General features: G+C 31.2%; 4 protein-coding genes across 4 annotated transcripts in view; 3 read left to right on the forward strand and 1 right to left on the reverse strand.

Moving 5' to 3' along the window:
• The window catches only part of LOC133325665 (protein Wnt-5), a 221,204-nt gene that overhangs the window by 69,491 nt on the left and 134,964 nt on the right, over window positions 1-16,749 (forward strand). The gene's annotated exons all lie outside the window — the stretch shown is intronic.
• Window positions 1-16,749, forward strand: part of LOC133325662 (uncharacterized) — a 40,746-nt gene that overhangs the window by 20,530 nt on the left and 3,467 nt on the right. The window lies entirely within an intron of this gene.
• Window positions 825-8,128, forward strand: LOC133325666 (probable salivary secreted peptide). The gene is made up of 2 exons (XM_061534388.1): window positions 825-1,004; window positions 7,947-8,128. The coding sequence occupies exons 1-2, from the start codon at window positions 825-827 to the stop codon at window positions 8,121-8,123; spliced, it is 357 nt and encodes a 118-aa protein (XP_061390372.1). The 3' UTR covers window positions 8,124-8,128.
• On the reverse strand, window positions 13,735-14,712 carry LOC133325663 (uncharacterized). Its single transcript, XM_061534385.1, has 2 exons — window positions 14,524-14,712; window positions 13,735-13,914 (listed from the first exon to the last, which is right to left on the reverse strand). The coding sequence occupies exons 1-2, from the start codon at window positions 14,710-14,712 to the stop codon at window positions 13,735-13,737; spliced, it is 369 nt and encodes a 122-aa protein (XP_061390369.1).

A 16,749-nucleotide genomic window follows, 5' to 3' on the forward strand; every position in this document is an offset into this window, starting at 1 on the left:
GAAGCCAAGCCAACACCAGCACCACCAGCAGCCACAGCACATGTTGGCTGGCCCCTATCAAATGTTTGCCATGGCATAGTCCCGAATCGAATCTTTATGTTTTAAATACATATATTTGAATATTATGTATGTGGAATATGTACACTTTTTTGGTGGACATAAGTTCAAAAACATTTTCATGACTTGATTTCCCATACATATATTTTGTTGCTTTTGTTTTATTTTGCTCAAAAATGAAAAAAACGGAGGCGTATAAATTCACTGAAAAAAAACACACACACAAGAACTGATAAGAAGAATATGACAGCGTAGCTCAGCTACGCGAAAAGAGAGTCACTGGCTGGACCCAATATAGAAAAAAATACACAAGATGCTGGCCGGATTCATGTCATAAATAATCAGAAACCGAATTCTGTCACAAAAAAAAAAAATAAGGCAAAAAACAAAAGAGAGAGCGGCTTCATTGGGTCCCAGACTCTCTCCCTGTGTGTATATAGAGCCACTATTAAGCTAAGCCACCACTCCAGACAACGGAGAAATAAAACGGAAATTGAAATTAGTTTTAAAATTTGGGTGCTAGAAAACGGTTTAATTTTGCATTTGTAATAACAAACTCTGAAAGAAATTTCAAACGGATTACCACAAAAAGTGAAACATTTAAGAAGAAAAAAAATAAAATAATAGAAATAAGGAAGAACAAGAAAATAAAGAGTTTTATTTAAGGAAAAATTGAAAAGTTTTTAATCTTTTAAATTAAAAAGAAACCACGAAAAAGGATTACTAAAATCGTACCTAAAATATAAATTATATTAATAATAAACATCATGTCAAATTTAAAATATATTGTACTAACTGTGCTGGTGTGTCTGCTGGCGACCACATATGCCGTTTCCAGTACCTGGGGTAATATTTCCAATTCTGCCCAACTGCTGCATGCCGAACAAGTATTCAATGCCTCATCGCCGGGAAAATATGTGACACATGAAATTAAATATCCCAAAAATGTAAGAAATTATCGATAGTTTATTTAATTTCTTTTCATCGGAATATGTTGCCAACATCATACATTGAAGGAATACAAAGAAAGAAAAAGATAATAATGTTGATAACAAGTGAAGAAAGTGCAAAACGAACACATAATATCAGCATTGTGTTTGATGCCATACTTATTTTAATGATATGTTGATATGACCTCATCGAAAAATTACTAGACAAATATAGAGATATAGATTTATTTATTTTTTTAATAGTCTCGAAATTTAATCCAAGCACGCCATTAGAATATTATAATAACATAATATTTAGGAAAAATATTTCATATTTAATATTCATAATTCGGATATCTGTTCAAGCTTCAGCTATTTTAGACCATGGATTGGCGTCAGAGGTGAACTGAATTTTGAAATATTATTGATAGCAAATAGTGAAGAAGAAACCACCTTATTAAAATTTTACAACTGAAAAATTCAGAATTAAAAATATTTGTTTTCTTAAATTCGGTCTAAGGCGTTTGAATTATTTTTTTTTAATCCTTTATAATAAAATTGAGTAAAGATAAGGATTGTCATTCAGATTGAAATTCAATATCGATTTAGCCATGTGATCGATATATGATATTGAAAATGGGATATATTGACCATCATGCTTTCCAAAAATTAAAGTTTATATTTTAAAATAAAAATCGTCCTCTTTATTTTTCTTTTTTTGGAATTAAGGTGTTCAGAGTGTAATATATCAACTTGTTTAAATTTGATAGTTAAATAGCTTTAGGTCCATATTTAATTGTTTATACCAAGCATATTTAGCAGAATTGTCCAGCCGTCATAGCTGTAATTCTTCATTTGAAGTTCGGGGAATCTAAAAAACTTCCTCATTGCTTCCCTCCATATAAAAATCTCAACCGATTTTCGGTATTACTGTAATTTGTAATTTCGGTTCTTCAAAAGATTCGGCGCGACGGAATCATACTCCCTTTTTTTGATATTTAAAGAGTTTTAGGTCCATATTTAATTGTTTTTACCATGCATATTTAGCAGAATTGTCCAACCGTCATAGCTGTAATTCTTCATTTGAAGTTCTGGGAATCTAAAAAAATTCCTCATAGCTTGCCTCCACATAAAAATATCAACCGATTTTCGGTATTACTGTAATTTGTAATTCCGATTCCTCAAAGTATTCGGCGAGGCGCGGAATCATACTCCATTTTTAAAACCCTCCGAATTTAGCATAATGAGGCTATATACAATTCGATACCGTGAAAATGTGCCTCATCGAAATATTGGTTTTAGACCCCATGCTTCTTTGGACAAAATCCGTTTCAGAAAATTTGAAGTCGGTTTACAAATGCCCGTCATCAGAATTTAGCCTAATAAGGCTATATACATTTCGATACGGTGAAAATGTGCCTCATCGAAATATTGGTTTTAGGCCCCATGCTTCTATGAACAACAATCCGTTTTAGAAAATTTGAAGTCGGTTTACAAATGCCCGTCCTTCCAGGCTGGTGTACACGATAATTAAGTAATCGATTTAATCCAATCTTTGCATATCTTAATATTTCGTCGAAACTTAGTTCAAGTTACCAAAATTTTTAATATTTATAAATTCAATATTTGGCGATTCTATTATATTTACAAAGCCTACAACATTAAGTGCTCCCCCAAAAAGGGGTAATATTTTATAAAATTGTAAAATCTAATAGATTCAAGCAAATTGATCAATATTAAGGAGACCCCCCCCATTCTCTGGGTCAAAATTCGAATATATACTAGTTCAAAAATGTCCCTACAAAATTCCAAGTGAAAATCTCAAGAAGTCTTGAAGATATAGCCGATTTATTGTGTCAGCAATAAATCTATATCTAAAGGGCTTCTCAAACTTTAAACGCGTTTTTCACGATAATTCAAAAACTAATAACCCAATCGATTTCAAATTTTTACACGTTTCTCTGTGAGTGTACTGTTATCGTACGAACTAGGATAAAGCTAATCTGTGAATATGTTCCCTATTTTTTAACTTGGTTTTTGATGAAAAATCGGCGATTTTCCAAAAATATTTTTTCAAAGGTCCGCTATTTTATTAATTTTAGAGTGAAGTCAATAATCCTAGTTCATATGAGAGCCAGACATGTACTTTTTCTAACATCGTTGGAATTTTTGGATTCCGATGTTCCAGTGAAGAGTTGTCATGCCCGCCATCAAAAATAAGGTCTTCTCTTTAATTACAAAAACAACAACAAAACAATTACACAATTTTTTTGTAAATTATTTTTATTCTCTTTTAAATCTTCAAATACATATGTGCAAAGTTACAAACCTTATCAAGCATTGGTATTGGTTTACCAGCCCATTGAAAATCTTGAAAAATTAAAATGGAGAATAGGGGGAGGGGGTTCCTTAAATCTTAAACCTCTTTGATAAACACAATTAATATATAAATATATAGCGAATAATAAAACCTGTGTGTATTTCCGAAGACCTCCCCAAACCATAGGTTGAGGGTATATATCGGCCGGCAACACCGACTGAGTCATCTATTATTAGTCAGAACATAAATCAGAATTATAATGAGATAGGCATCAGTTTATTTTGTTATCCTACAATTTCTATGCCCATGTTCCTTAGAAATAGCCTTAACATACCCTAACTATTTTTTTTTAATTTCAAGTTCCAAGAAATATTTTCAAGAAATCCATGGTATATCTTTATTGTTTTGGTAGATTTTCAAAAAATATTCTGGACAAAATATATACAAATATTTCTAAAAATCCACAAATTTATGAATAATTCCAACTTTCAACAAATATTCTTTAAAAATCCTTAAAAAATATTCTTAAGACCTTCTGCGTAGATTATGATAAGAATTTTCAAAAAAAAAAAATAAATAAATAATAATAATTTAAAAATGTTCATTATATATTCGTTAAAAATTTACTTTTTTTGGATTTGATACCTAAAAATCGAGTGCAGAAGAAATATTTTTTTGACCTGGCAAATCCATCACGTTTAACGTTTAAACTGAAAAAAAAATATAATAAGTTCGTAAATCTTCAAAAGACATTCTTTAGAAAATTTAATCTGATCTGATCTGGTAGATTTTAAATAAATTCAAATAGAGTTCTAAAATCGCTTTTGAAATGGGCTTAAAGTATAGCTGCTAATATATCGGAACTGGTGCCCCTGATTGGAAGCATTAATAAGCTCATTAAATTTAATTTAATTTCATTTTTTGCATTTCCCGCGATTTTACCGTTCAGTCTGGCAACACTCAAAATTTTCCTACAATTGTGTCCCACCTTATCATTTGATCGTGTATATATGCGGGAGAAAGAGTCTCTTCTCTCGAATGCCGTTTAAATATCTATGAAATTTTGTTTTTGTTATTATTCTTGATTTTGACTGTTCTTTGCTATTTCGTTTTTTATATTTATTTATTATTTTCCCCCAATTCCTTTACTCGGTGAAATGGTGGGGAAAATAATCTCGAATTCTGAGTAAACCTTATCGGCAAAATAATATAATTCAGTGAAATGTTATTATTTGTTTGTTTTTGTTTCTTTAATAAAACAAATAAACAACAAATCTTGTTGTTGTTGCTGTTTTTTTTTTTACTCAAGGTTGCTTTCTATTTCTTTTACTAGGATTTGTTTTGTTATTATTGTTTTACATTCATTCAAGTGTGGGGGTATTCTCTCGATTTCTGTTTATGCTAGAAAATAATTAAATAAGACAAAAGAAAAAATAATTAAACATTTTTCAGTATTAAGTATACTAAACCAACATCCAACTTGTTGTGGTTGCTATCAACACATGATATGTTCATGTTGTTCTAGATCATGATCGAACACTTTTTTATATTTTTTTATATGTTATCATTCGGTCTGAGCATGGATTAACATCTAACATTTAATTCAATGTGAAAGAAATTTTAAGAAAAAAATTCATGAATATAAACATTTGTTGGTAGTAGATCTTCTTCTCTATAACATTTTTTTTTACACACAACTGGAAATTCCCAACACAAACCGCTCTGTAATTTTCTCAATCGCTCCCCCAATGTAAATTTTTTTTGAAAATTTACTGTAATTTTTATTTAATATCATATTATTTGTGTACGATCGATATTAGCGTGCATGATTAATTCCAACTCAAATTATCGAATATTGCCATACCTTCTATCACAAGTGCCCTTTATATGTATTAGTCCTAGTCAGTTGGTTTAAATTTAACACACACTCAAAGTTTTCTCATGGTGCATATATGTGTTCGTCTGTCTATTCGCGAAATTGCGTTTTGTTCACATTACCGGAAATCTTGAAAATGTGTGTGTGTTTTTTTTCTTGTCGTCAAACGTTTTATGTCCACAAAAACAAAAATCTGGGATTATACGCCAGCTATACTATATTACGATAATGTTGATTGTATATGCACACACACACACATACATACATATATGTGCTTCGTAATTGATAAGCGTAAGGAATATACGCTTGAATGATGAAAGTGGTTGCGATCACATCCGACATTTCATTTCGCATTAGACTACTTTTCTTTTTTGCATCATACTAATGTTGAATGAAATTGAAATGATTTGAAATTGCAAAAACAAAAATTCCGATTTTATAGTTTTACGATAGACAGTGGGTCATGTATGAACTTGTATATATTTTTATATGAGAATGGTGAAATTATTAATTTTGGAGCAAGAATTTTGGCAGATATATTTTATTCTCACATTTTTATTATAATTTTTATTTTTGTTATTTTATTGTATTTATTTCTACGCAAATGTATGCAGGCTGGTCAAGTTCGAAGATGGGATATATCGGTCCACGTTTAGGTATAACTCTCACATAACAGTACCCCCCAATTTTCGGTATTTTGGGGTTCTTGAGCGCGTTTTTCAACCGAATACGCTGAAATTTGGTACATTGGGTTCTTAATAGGTTCCAAATCTCTCCACAAAAAATTATGAATATAGGTCAATTTTTTCGGATACCCCCATTTAAGGGTACCCCCAATTTTCGGTATTTTGGGGTTCTTGAGCGCGTTTTTAAACCGAATTTGCTGCAATTTGGTATTTCTAAAATTTCTGAAACGGATTTGGCCCAAAGATTCATGGGGTCTAGAACCAATATTTCGATGAGGCACATTTTCACCGTGTTAAAGTGTATACACCCTCATTAGCCATAAGGCTGAGGGTATAATTATCCTTTAAAAATTTCTAAAATTTGTATTATGGTTTACATAATCCGTTTTTAGAAATGTCGGTATAGGTCCACTTTTTGGTATGTTCCTTATATTTTCATTTCTAGTACCTATCAATATATCTATGGTGGAGGGTATCCATAATTCGGCCCGGCAGAACTTACCGCTTTTTCACTTGTTTTAGTTGAACTCTTTTTTAATAAAATATATTGAGTTTTTTTCTACACTTCCCCTGTAAATTTTCGTTCATGTATTTGAATTCTTATCGGAAAATGAGATATGTTTTTTAATTTCTTGCTGTTTCTTTAAATTAAAAAATTCTTATTTTCTGCAAGAGATTCGAATTAAAAAATAAATATGAAAAGCGAGATCGAAATCTCGCTTATCGGGAATGAGTTCGGGCCTTTTATATGTAGATTATAACATTGGCCTATTATGAAAATATTTCGACAAGCGGCAAGCTATACCGTAGGTGTGGAATATATTTCAAAACATGGACCTGTATTTAAAATGATCTCTGATGAAATCCAGGACTTTAAATTAAAGACCCTTTGTTTTGAAAAATCTATTGAGGAAAATATTTATTATAGGGTAAATTATCTGCTAGCAGGTTTCTTATCATCTTATGGTCCTAGGACCATTTAAATACCTATGATGGATAGGATCTGTGTTGTGTTGCCAAGACCTATTCTATCAGAAAAAGATGTACTAAATTACAGCCCCTTCGGTTTTAAAATGCGACCTAAAATAAAACAGATAATTTGTATGGGAGACTTTATTAAGATATTGGATAGTATAGACAATTTTCTACAAAGACATTATTTTGCCCACCAAGAACACAGAATCCCAAATTACAATCCCTTCTCTATTAAAATACCAAAAAGTCAAAACATGGTCCTATATTGACACGTTTTTGCCAAGAATTATTTTATGCTCCGAAAACACGTACAGACCCATGGAAGGCAAGGACAATCTACCTAACTAAAACAATTTGGGTGAAGAATTTTTATTTCCAAATATCTGGAATAAAATACATAGAGGTGGAAAATTTATATGGAGTCTATGATATATTGGTATTTTTTGCGAAGAAGTTTTTTACCTTCAAAGAACCGGAAACGTTTAATTATCCACTTTGGTTGGAAAACTCCGAACCTTATACGAAGGATATGAGGTTTTTTATCCATCACCTACCTGGAATTTCAAATTACGGCCATTTCCTCTGAAAAAATTGCATAAGACCATGTACATACCAGAAATAGATTGGTTTGTGTTAAATCAAAACATTCACATTTTTGCGAATCGGTCACCTTGGACCCATAACCATATCGCATGGAAAAACATGCCTAGAACCAAGACCCTCACAGTATAGTTGTTGCAAAAGAATAAATTAAATAAAATCGATTTTTTAATATTTTATAGAATATCTTGCAAATTTCAGAGAGTGATCCATGGATACTCTTGTGTTTTGAAAATATTGACTTTATCACAAGCGCTATCGAGTGTGTCTAGTCTCGTGAAGGTCGTTTATGCTATTGACAAATCAAGACATATAATTAAAATGATAAACAAATGCATTCATTTGGCTATGATCTATTATGAATATTAATATAAATCATTCAACACAAATCTAGATCTTTTTCAATGTATGATGCGGCAAACTTTCCGGGAAAAATTGATATTTTATTCCTAATAACGAAAAAAATAATTGTAATAATAATTATCATCTTTCTCCCACTAAAGGGCATTGGCAATGGCCGCATTATAACTGGCATACGGGCATTCGATCAGGTGACCAATGGTACCGGTGGACATGCAACCATATATTCTGGTGGACCTGGTTTTAATTTTGTTAATATTAAATTGCAATCACAATATAATTATGGTATAATATTTCGTGTAGAAATTTATGGCAAATAATATACATACTTTAACTATATTTACATATACAAAAAACGCCTATAAATATATACTCAATAAAATTTTATTTATAAATTAAATTTAAATTAAAACAAAAAAAAAAAAGAAGAACAACAAATAAATAATAACAGCATACAAAACTACAATAATTATTATGTACTACTACAACTACTACTCTAACTGCTACTTTTAATTAACCCAAACACACACACACGAAGAGAACAATATAATAAAATAGAAAAAAAGAACAACAACATAATATTTGTATAATAAATTTGTATGAAAAAAACTCACATTCTAAACTATTGTTTTATTTTTAGTTTTATTGATAAAACATTAGTATTACGGTATATATACCAGCATATTTATATCACATGTATTGAATATCGGTTATTATAAGGATGATAGGAAAGGGAGGAGTTCGGTGCCTGGGGTTAATTACATATTATTCTTTGCCATAATGACATAATAATTAATCAATTAATTATAGTTTATGTGTGATATAATGGCATATTAGAATAATGAATTATCAATATAATTATAATATTGATATTGATAATATAAAGCATACTTTTAGGTTATAAAAAGCATACTTTTAGGTTATATAAACAATCCTCTGATCTCGAATGGATAAAATACTGCATATGGAACATATGTCCGTCTGTCTTTTCAAATCACAACATTTTTATATAGATTAATATCACTTCGACTTTAAAACCCGAAATCGACCTAGCTATCCCTAATTTCAATTCCTTTCATAACAAAGGAAAAAAAAACTAGTTCCTATCTGTCTTTTCAGTGAATCATTTCATTGAACAAATTTAAATGTTTATACTCGTATATATAAAGAAATGCTCGCTTTCAGAGTTTGATATATTCAAATGGTTAAAATACTGCATATGGAACATATGCCCGTCTGTCCTTTCAAAACACTATACATTTATATAGATTAATATCACTTGAACATAAATAATACAAATATAATTTGTTAAATACTGTGAACAGTACAAATAACAACCAGAAACAGATATCTGCTAAAATTTATGTGAATCTGAAAATGAAGATCAAAATTGTTTACAAAATAAATAATTTGTTAAAATGAACAACAAAAAAGTTCTATCAACAAGTTCTATAGTCGTGTACCTATAAATAAGTCACGGCAAAAATCTCCTTATTTTACTAATTATTCGATATCGTGAAGAAAAGAATGTTGCAGTAGTAAAACACCTCCAACAACACTTCCTAAGGTTGGCAACACTGCATGCCGATATTGGCCAGCTACGTGGAGTTCTTGACAAATTTGATAATGTATAAAAAACAATATCAGTTCTGACAAAAAAATTTCATATGTAAACAGAGAGGAATTCCTATTAGAATTATGGAAATATTGGCCAGCTACGTGGAGTTCGATATTTGTATGTATATGTAAACAAATATAAGCTGACTGATTTCATATGTAAACAGCTGACTTTTAAAGCCAACATCAACCTATCTATTGCTAGTTTTAATTCCTTTCATAACAAAGGCAAAAACTCCACAAGGTAACTAAAACAAAATGTATGCACTAAACTAGTTCCTTTGGCCTTTTCAGTGAGTCGTCCCTTTGAACTAGTTTGTATATCTATACTCGTATATCTAAAGATATTCTTGTTTTCAGAGTTGGATAGTTCTGGAGCTAACTACTTCATTGCAACTATTCCGATAAAGGAACAATAGGAATTATATCCTGTTCTTTAGTTCCTATTGCTCCTTTTTCTGATCTCGTTCATTTACAATTACTATAAATGAACGATAGGAACTAGATCTTGTTCTTTAGTTCCTCGTCTCGTTCCTTTTGTGAACTCGTTGCTCTATACTCGTATTCTTCATTCGTTCTCGTTCGATTTTAGTTCCTGCCACATTGTTAAAATTATACAAACATATGCTCATCCATTTCTTTTTTTGTGAATAATAACATTATTTATGAAAATAAAGTAGATAACAAATATAAAAAATATTGTGCTTATCATCCTGCAGTGAGATTCAAGGAACTATTTAGGAGTCGGAATTATATGGAGAAAAGGAACTAGTTCCTATATTAAAAAAAACGGAAGGAGAAAGATCGCTCCGCTTAAGAAATTTTATATATGGATCTAAATTTCTCAATGAACTATCTAGGAGTTGGAACTAAATGGAACGAAGTAACTATATTAAGGAACTAGTTCCTTTTTTGCAAAAAAGGATCGAGAAAGATCGTTCCGCTCAAGGTACTAGAATGCCCACTCGCCCTGCTCGATTTGTTTCAGACAATTCCAAACAAGTTTGTTGCATAAAATGCTTGAAGCTTTTCTTTATTTGTAGATAAAAAAATATTTAGAAAGTTTCAAATTGTATCACTTTAGATCTATAAATAAAAATTTGTTAACAATAATTAATTACAAACATTGCAAATCTCACTTCAATATTTTCAATATCTAATTCTTTGAATTATATTTTCAAAAATTCTAGGAAATGTCATCAAACATTTAATTAAGCGATAATGTCAAGAGCTTTTCAAGTCATTTTAATTTGTAAAAAAAATGAATCATCGAAAAACAGGTGAATGAGCTATATCACAATACGCCCTCAAAAATCAATAGCATATAGTTCAGGAACAATTGAAACAGATTGTCAATGAGCTGTTGTTATCAATGATTCAAAGATAAACGAAAATGTAAACAGATGGCGGGTTTAATACTCCAAAGAAATAAAACAAAAAATAATGAAAAAATTGAGTAAATTTCATGGAAATGTACATATTTATAAAGTATTCTACAAAACATTTTTCAATTTTCCCTGAACCTTAGTTAAGAAATTTCGTTAATGAATACTTAACCATTTAGTACTGCGTTCAATTGTTCACCAGCTTTTTAACTCTAGATTCAAATTTTGTTAGATGCCTTGTTAAGTTGGTTTATATTTACTTAGCATATGGAATTTCACAATAACTTCGATATGAATAAAACGATCAACATAATGGCTAAACTTGTGTCGTTCCGAAATGAACTAGTTCAAAGAAATTCAGTATTTAGCAAATGGAACGATCGGTACTAGTCAATTCAGTCGTTCATTGTTGCATCTTGTTATTTTATTCAAATCATTCAGTTAGATTTTCTCGTTCCTTTGTTTCACAAGTTCATATAGTTCCATCAGTTCGTGCTCTCTACATCTCCCTCTCTTAGGAGATATAAGTTCAATCGGATCAAAATTCAATCAAAATAGTAGCCAACAGAAAAAAAACCGTCACCATTTTATTTTTTTTTTTTAAATAAAATTGAATAAAATCCATAAAAAAACATGTTGGCATAAAAAAACCAGTAAGGAAAGTAGTAAAGTCGGACTTGGCCGACTATATCGACTACCACTTTGGGTTTATTCTATATATGTATCCGAAAAGGCGTCGCCTTTTTGAAGGAATTTTGACAGGCAATTGAACGAACTTAAATATGTAATTTGTATGTCTTTCTGGAACCTATGCTAAATTTCATTTCATTTGGGCATGTTTAGAGTCGTTTGTGCACAGTGGGACAGATTTGTGTAAATCGATTTAAAGCAAACTTGACACGCTATTCGGTATGCTGCACTGTTTAAAATTTAATCTCACTCAGACACCTATTGATTATTTTGTGTACAATTAACATAAATATGTCGAAATTATATATGAAAGCTACGATATATCTATATCTGAATCGATTTGAAGCAAACTTGCCAGAGATTAATTTATATTAATTTCAGTACATTGTGTCAATCGGCCTAGCTGTGGATCTTTAGTGCACAATTTACTTAAAATCGGACGAAAATATATATAGGAGGTGTACACATCATTCTGGACTTAATTCAATACGCTATGCCAAAATTCGTGCAAATCGAATGATTTTCAACGACTTTGGTTCACCATTTATCTAAAATCGGGCAAAACTATATATGGGAGCTATTTGTAAATCTAAACCGATTTTCACGAAACTTTGCACAAATCATTGTAGACCTAATTTAATAGGCTATACCAAATTTCGTGCAAATCGAAAGATGTGTAGGGACTTTGGTAACCTATTTACCTAAAATCGGGCGAAACTATATATGGAAGCTATATGTAAATCTGAACCGATTTTCACGAAACTTAGCACACGTCATTCTAGACTTAATTCAATACGCTATATCAAAACTCGTGCAAATCAAATGATTTTCAGGGACTTTGGTGCACCATTTACATAAAATCGGGCGAAACTATATATGGGAGCTATATCTAAATCTGAACCGATTTCCACGAAACTTAGCACACATCATTCTAGACATAATTCAGTAGGCTATACCAAATTTCGTGCAAATCGAAAAATATATAGGGACTTTAGTACCCCATTTACATTAAATCGGACGAAACTATATCTAAATCTGAACCGATTTTCACGAAACTTAACACACATCATTCTAGACCTAATTCAGTAGTCTATACCAAATTTCGTGCAACTCTAAAGATATATAGGGACTTTGGTACACCATTTACATCAAATCGGACGAAACTATATATGGGAGCTATATCTAAATCTGAACCGATTTTCTCCAATTTCAATAGGGTTCGGGCTAATTAAGTGACATGTGCCAAATTTCATCCAAATCGGGTTATAAATGCGACCTGTGCTCTTTTCACAAAAATACATGGACGGACATGCATAAATCGACTCAGAAAGAGATTCTATGCATATTCTCAAAAGGAACCATGGGTCTATCGCGATTATTTTTGCCTGTTACCAACATATGCACAAAGACATAATACCCTGTACCACAGTGTGGTGAAGGGTATAAAAAGAGTTAGAAATGTGTATGTATATGTAAACAAATATCAGCTGACTGATTTCATATCTAAACAGCTGAGATTTAGTATCTCGTTTTTGAAGGTAAAGTCTAACTGCGCCTTAACATCTGTAATGACCGTGGCGCCCAAATGTCTTATTTTAAATTTTGTATTTGTTTTATCCACTAAACGTTATTTCCGCAAAATGTTTTAAATGCTCATACTATTTATTTGCCCTTATTTCACAACATATTCGAAAAGTTGTTATTATTCTCTACCCCACCTTATTTAAACAATTTGTTTTGAAATTATTTGTTTTTTTATTCGCTGGTTTTCTGCCAACTCTACCATTTGTTTTATATTAGTTTGTACACATTTTAAATAAATGTTGTTGTTTTTTTTAAGTTCGTTTATTTTTAATTATCTGATAATGTCTGAAGTTTTGTTTTATACCTATTTCCCTTGCAATCTGAGTGAGTGGGCCGCAAAAATGTAAATAAAAATTTGCATAATTTACTGTTGTGTTTTTTTTTTATTCTCCTCGAATTTAATGGAAATTACTGGAGCTAGTTGATAAACAAATAGAAGGGACAACTAGGAGAGCATTGTTTTTATTTAATAATTTTTAAATACAATTAAACGAATTCAACACACATTTGTTTCTGTTTTCTTAAGTTTGATCGGGAAGCGAAAAGTTTACTCTTAATTTTTACCAATGAAAAAAAAAATACTGAATTTTAATTTTGAATAAAATTATTTTTTATTTATTTGGCTTTCGTTTTTAAATCGTTTCCACTTTTTTCATTAAAATCGGGAGAAATACTCAATAGTCATGTTGACGGGTTTCCGTGCTTGTGATCTCACTTCAATGGTACTGTTAAAGTGGCCGGGACCACCCTTTAGGAGTGTGGCATAACCGAAGTTCTTTTTGCCACCCAAATCCAAAACACGTATGGCTGACAATTGCCGGAAACTTTGATGACCCTGAAATGCAAACAGTATAAATTATAAAAAGAAAATATTTTTTAATAAAAAAACAGCTTTGGGCCATGTGGTAATGTTAAATATTTAAAAAATGCAATATTTTAAAAATGCATGAACTGTGGCGAGCTTTGCAAAAATATTTGTTATATCTTACAAATTTTGTAATTTTTCACACAAAAGTCAGGGTCCAATTGATCAGCTAAATATTGACTGATCTTTATCACAACTAGCCTGATTTATCTTTGGCCTGATCCCCTTCTCCATATAAAATTGCGGCCTCTGGAGCGACCAGCAAAATGAAATATTTGGTCCATTCCATCCCCTAAATATTAACCGATCTTTACCAAAAACAATAGGGATCTTCCTTGGGCAGAACTCATATTACATGCAAAATTTCGTTTTGTTTAAAAAAATATAATGGACAGCCGGACGGACACACATGTCTAGATCGACTCAGCTAGTCGAGATATGACGATCGGTATACTTAAAGGTGGGTCTAAGACCATTATTTCGCGTCGTTACAAATTCTTGGGACTGCACAAAGCTATAATACCCTGACAACATAGTTGTGTAGGGTATAAGAAAAAATCCACAACACCTCCTCCTTACCTTTGGTGGATAATTTACAATTTCCTTGTGTTTGGTAAACCAATTCGCCTCGTGCTGAACAAAATCACGAGCAATAATTCGATCATAAGGACCAATGTAACCCCATGTAATATTCACACCAGATACCAATACAAAACTAGTAGCCAACAGCGAAGCTACTAGAAAAGTAGCGAAAATTACACTTTTCATTTTTCGTATTTAATTTTTTTCTCGAAATGTATATTCACAACAATAAAATTTTATTTCCGCACAGATGTCTTGTTTTCGCCTTCTTAATGTTGTCTGTCGTATCTGGCTACTTATATTTGTTATATATCTCTAGTATCTGGAATATATCGCGCGTCTTTTTATCTACTATTGCAATTGTCTTCTTATTAACGGGCTGACTCCATGGTACTCTCCACCCCCGCTACTCGACATTCGGCACAGGTGTGATTCATGTTTGTGTGTTTTTTTTTTACTCAGCCACCCAGCAAAACTTCGTCAGTAGTTAGTTTCTTATCAATATGAAAATAAAAAAAAAGTTTTTTTATTATGTTTTTGTTTCGGTTTGAGACACTCTTGTGTAAATAATGAAACCGATACTCCAGTATTGTGAAGTAGGGGGATTTTTCACTATACTATTTGTATTTTGATAATTTCTGTTTCTTCTTGGAATAAAAAAACACCCTGTTATAATGTAATGCAATCGAACGCCTAAATGTATGCTTTAGTTTTTGTCAGTTATGTGTGAGAAGATGAGTTCATTCAGGCAGATGTAATTAAAGTGAATTTCATAAGAAAAATAATAAATAAACTTTATATAATAATACAAATATAAAAAAATAATATAAATATATAATAATATTAATATATATATATATATATATAATGTTATATATAATTTTTTTTTTTTTTTGGTTAAAAATACGACATTTTTAATTTTAATATGGACAAATGTATGTTTTGCTCGCAATATTTAAGAAAGGGATTTGCAAATTTGCACAGCAATGAATGTTTCATTATGGATATTTGGTATTGAGGATATAGGATATAGGTCTCCTTTTTAGGATGATGCTTATATAAAGGCAGTCCATCAAAATGCGATATTTTGAAGATTTTAGAATCGGCTAGAATTTGGTATTTTTGGTTCCACTAGGTAGAAAAATGAAATAGGGTAATCTACAAATAAATCTACATCCCAAATTTCGGAATTTTGGGAAGTTTGGCTATGTGTTCCAACCAAATGGCTGTATTTTTCGTTTTTTTGATTCCCATTGAGTAGAAAATACCCAAGCCAAAAATTATTAATATTTGCCCAAGTTTTCGAGTAGCCCTCATATAATTGTATCAACCACTAGTCGGTATTTTGAAGTATTTGGTACGTTTTTCAACCGAATTGGTTGTAATTTGATTTTTTAGGATGTCAAATCTTCCTGTCAACAAAAGTAGCAAAATCGGTTTCGTTCATGGTATTTTTTAAGGTTATGACCGCATTTTCCCTTCGATGTGGATGTAATTCGATTCTTGAAGGTTCTTGAATATATGAATAAACCTGTGAGCTAAGCAGTACAGTCAGACAGACTCTACCATATGATACACTACACAATTGTCACTGGCCATTCGCATTCTGCGGATCTATATTTCGAGCATGGGAAATATTTTGCGATATTTGCATATATTTTAGTATTATCATTATCATACAAGAGGATAATGATAATACTAAAATATACAGACCGCCAATATTCGACCTCCTTAATCAATAAAATTGATATTAGATTCAAATTCAAAAGCTCCTTTTTCTTAGGCTGGTAAAATTTCCCGGATCAGTTTTCACAGAGTGGAGATTTACGGCATTTTTTAAACAAAAGTCTTGGCCCATTTGACTCTCTATATATTTACCGATCTTCATCAAAACAACCCCTTCTTCATGTAAAATTTTGTGGTGTTCGTGTCATAATTGTAGCCTCTGCAGCGACCAGAAAATCGACAAAAAAGTTTTTTATCCATTTTCATCCCGTTCACGTTTCCAAAGGTCCGAAGCGGACCAAAAAAAAAATTGCAACATTTCGTGACGATTGGTTTATAAATGTGGCGTGGGTCGTGTTTACAATTTATAATGGACATACGGACGGACACATATGCCTAGATGAATCTCCCGGAGTACATAATAATTTTAAATGGAATTGTACTTTGTTAGTCTAGATCGACTCAGCTTGCTCAGATATGACGATCGGTATAATGAAA

Source organism: Musca vetustissima, unplaced genomic scaffold (assembly GCF_032173495.1).
Source record: "Musca vetustissima isolate MV318-11 ecotype Yass unplaced genomic scaffold, APGP_CSIRO_Mvet_v1 utg41009, whole genome shotgun sequence".
NCBI classification, from domain to species: Eukaryota; Metazoa; Arthropoda; class Insecta; order Diptera; family Muscidae; genus Musca; species Musca vetustissima.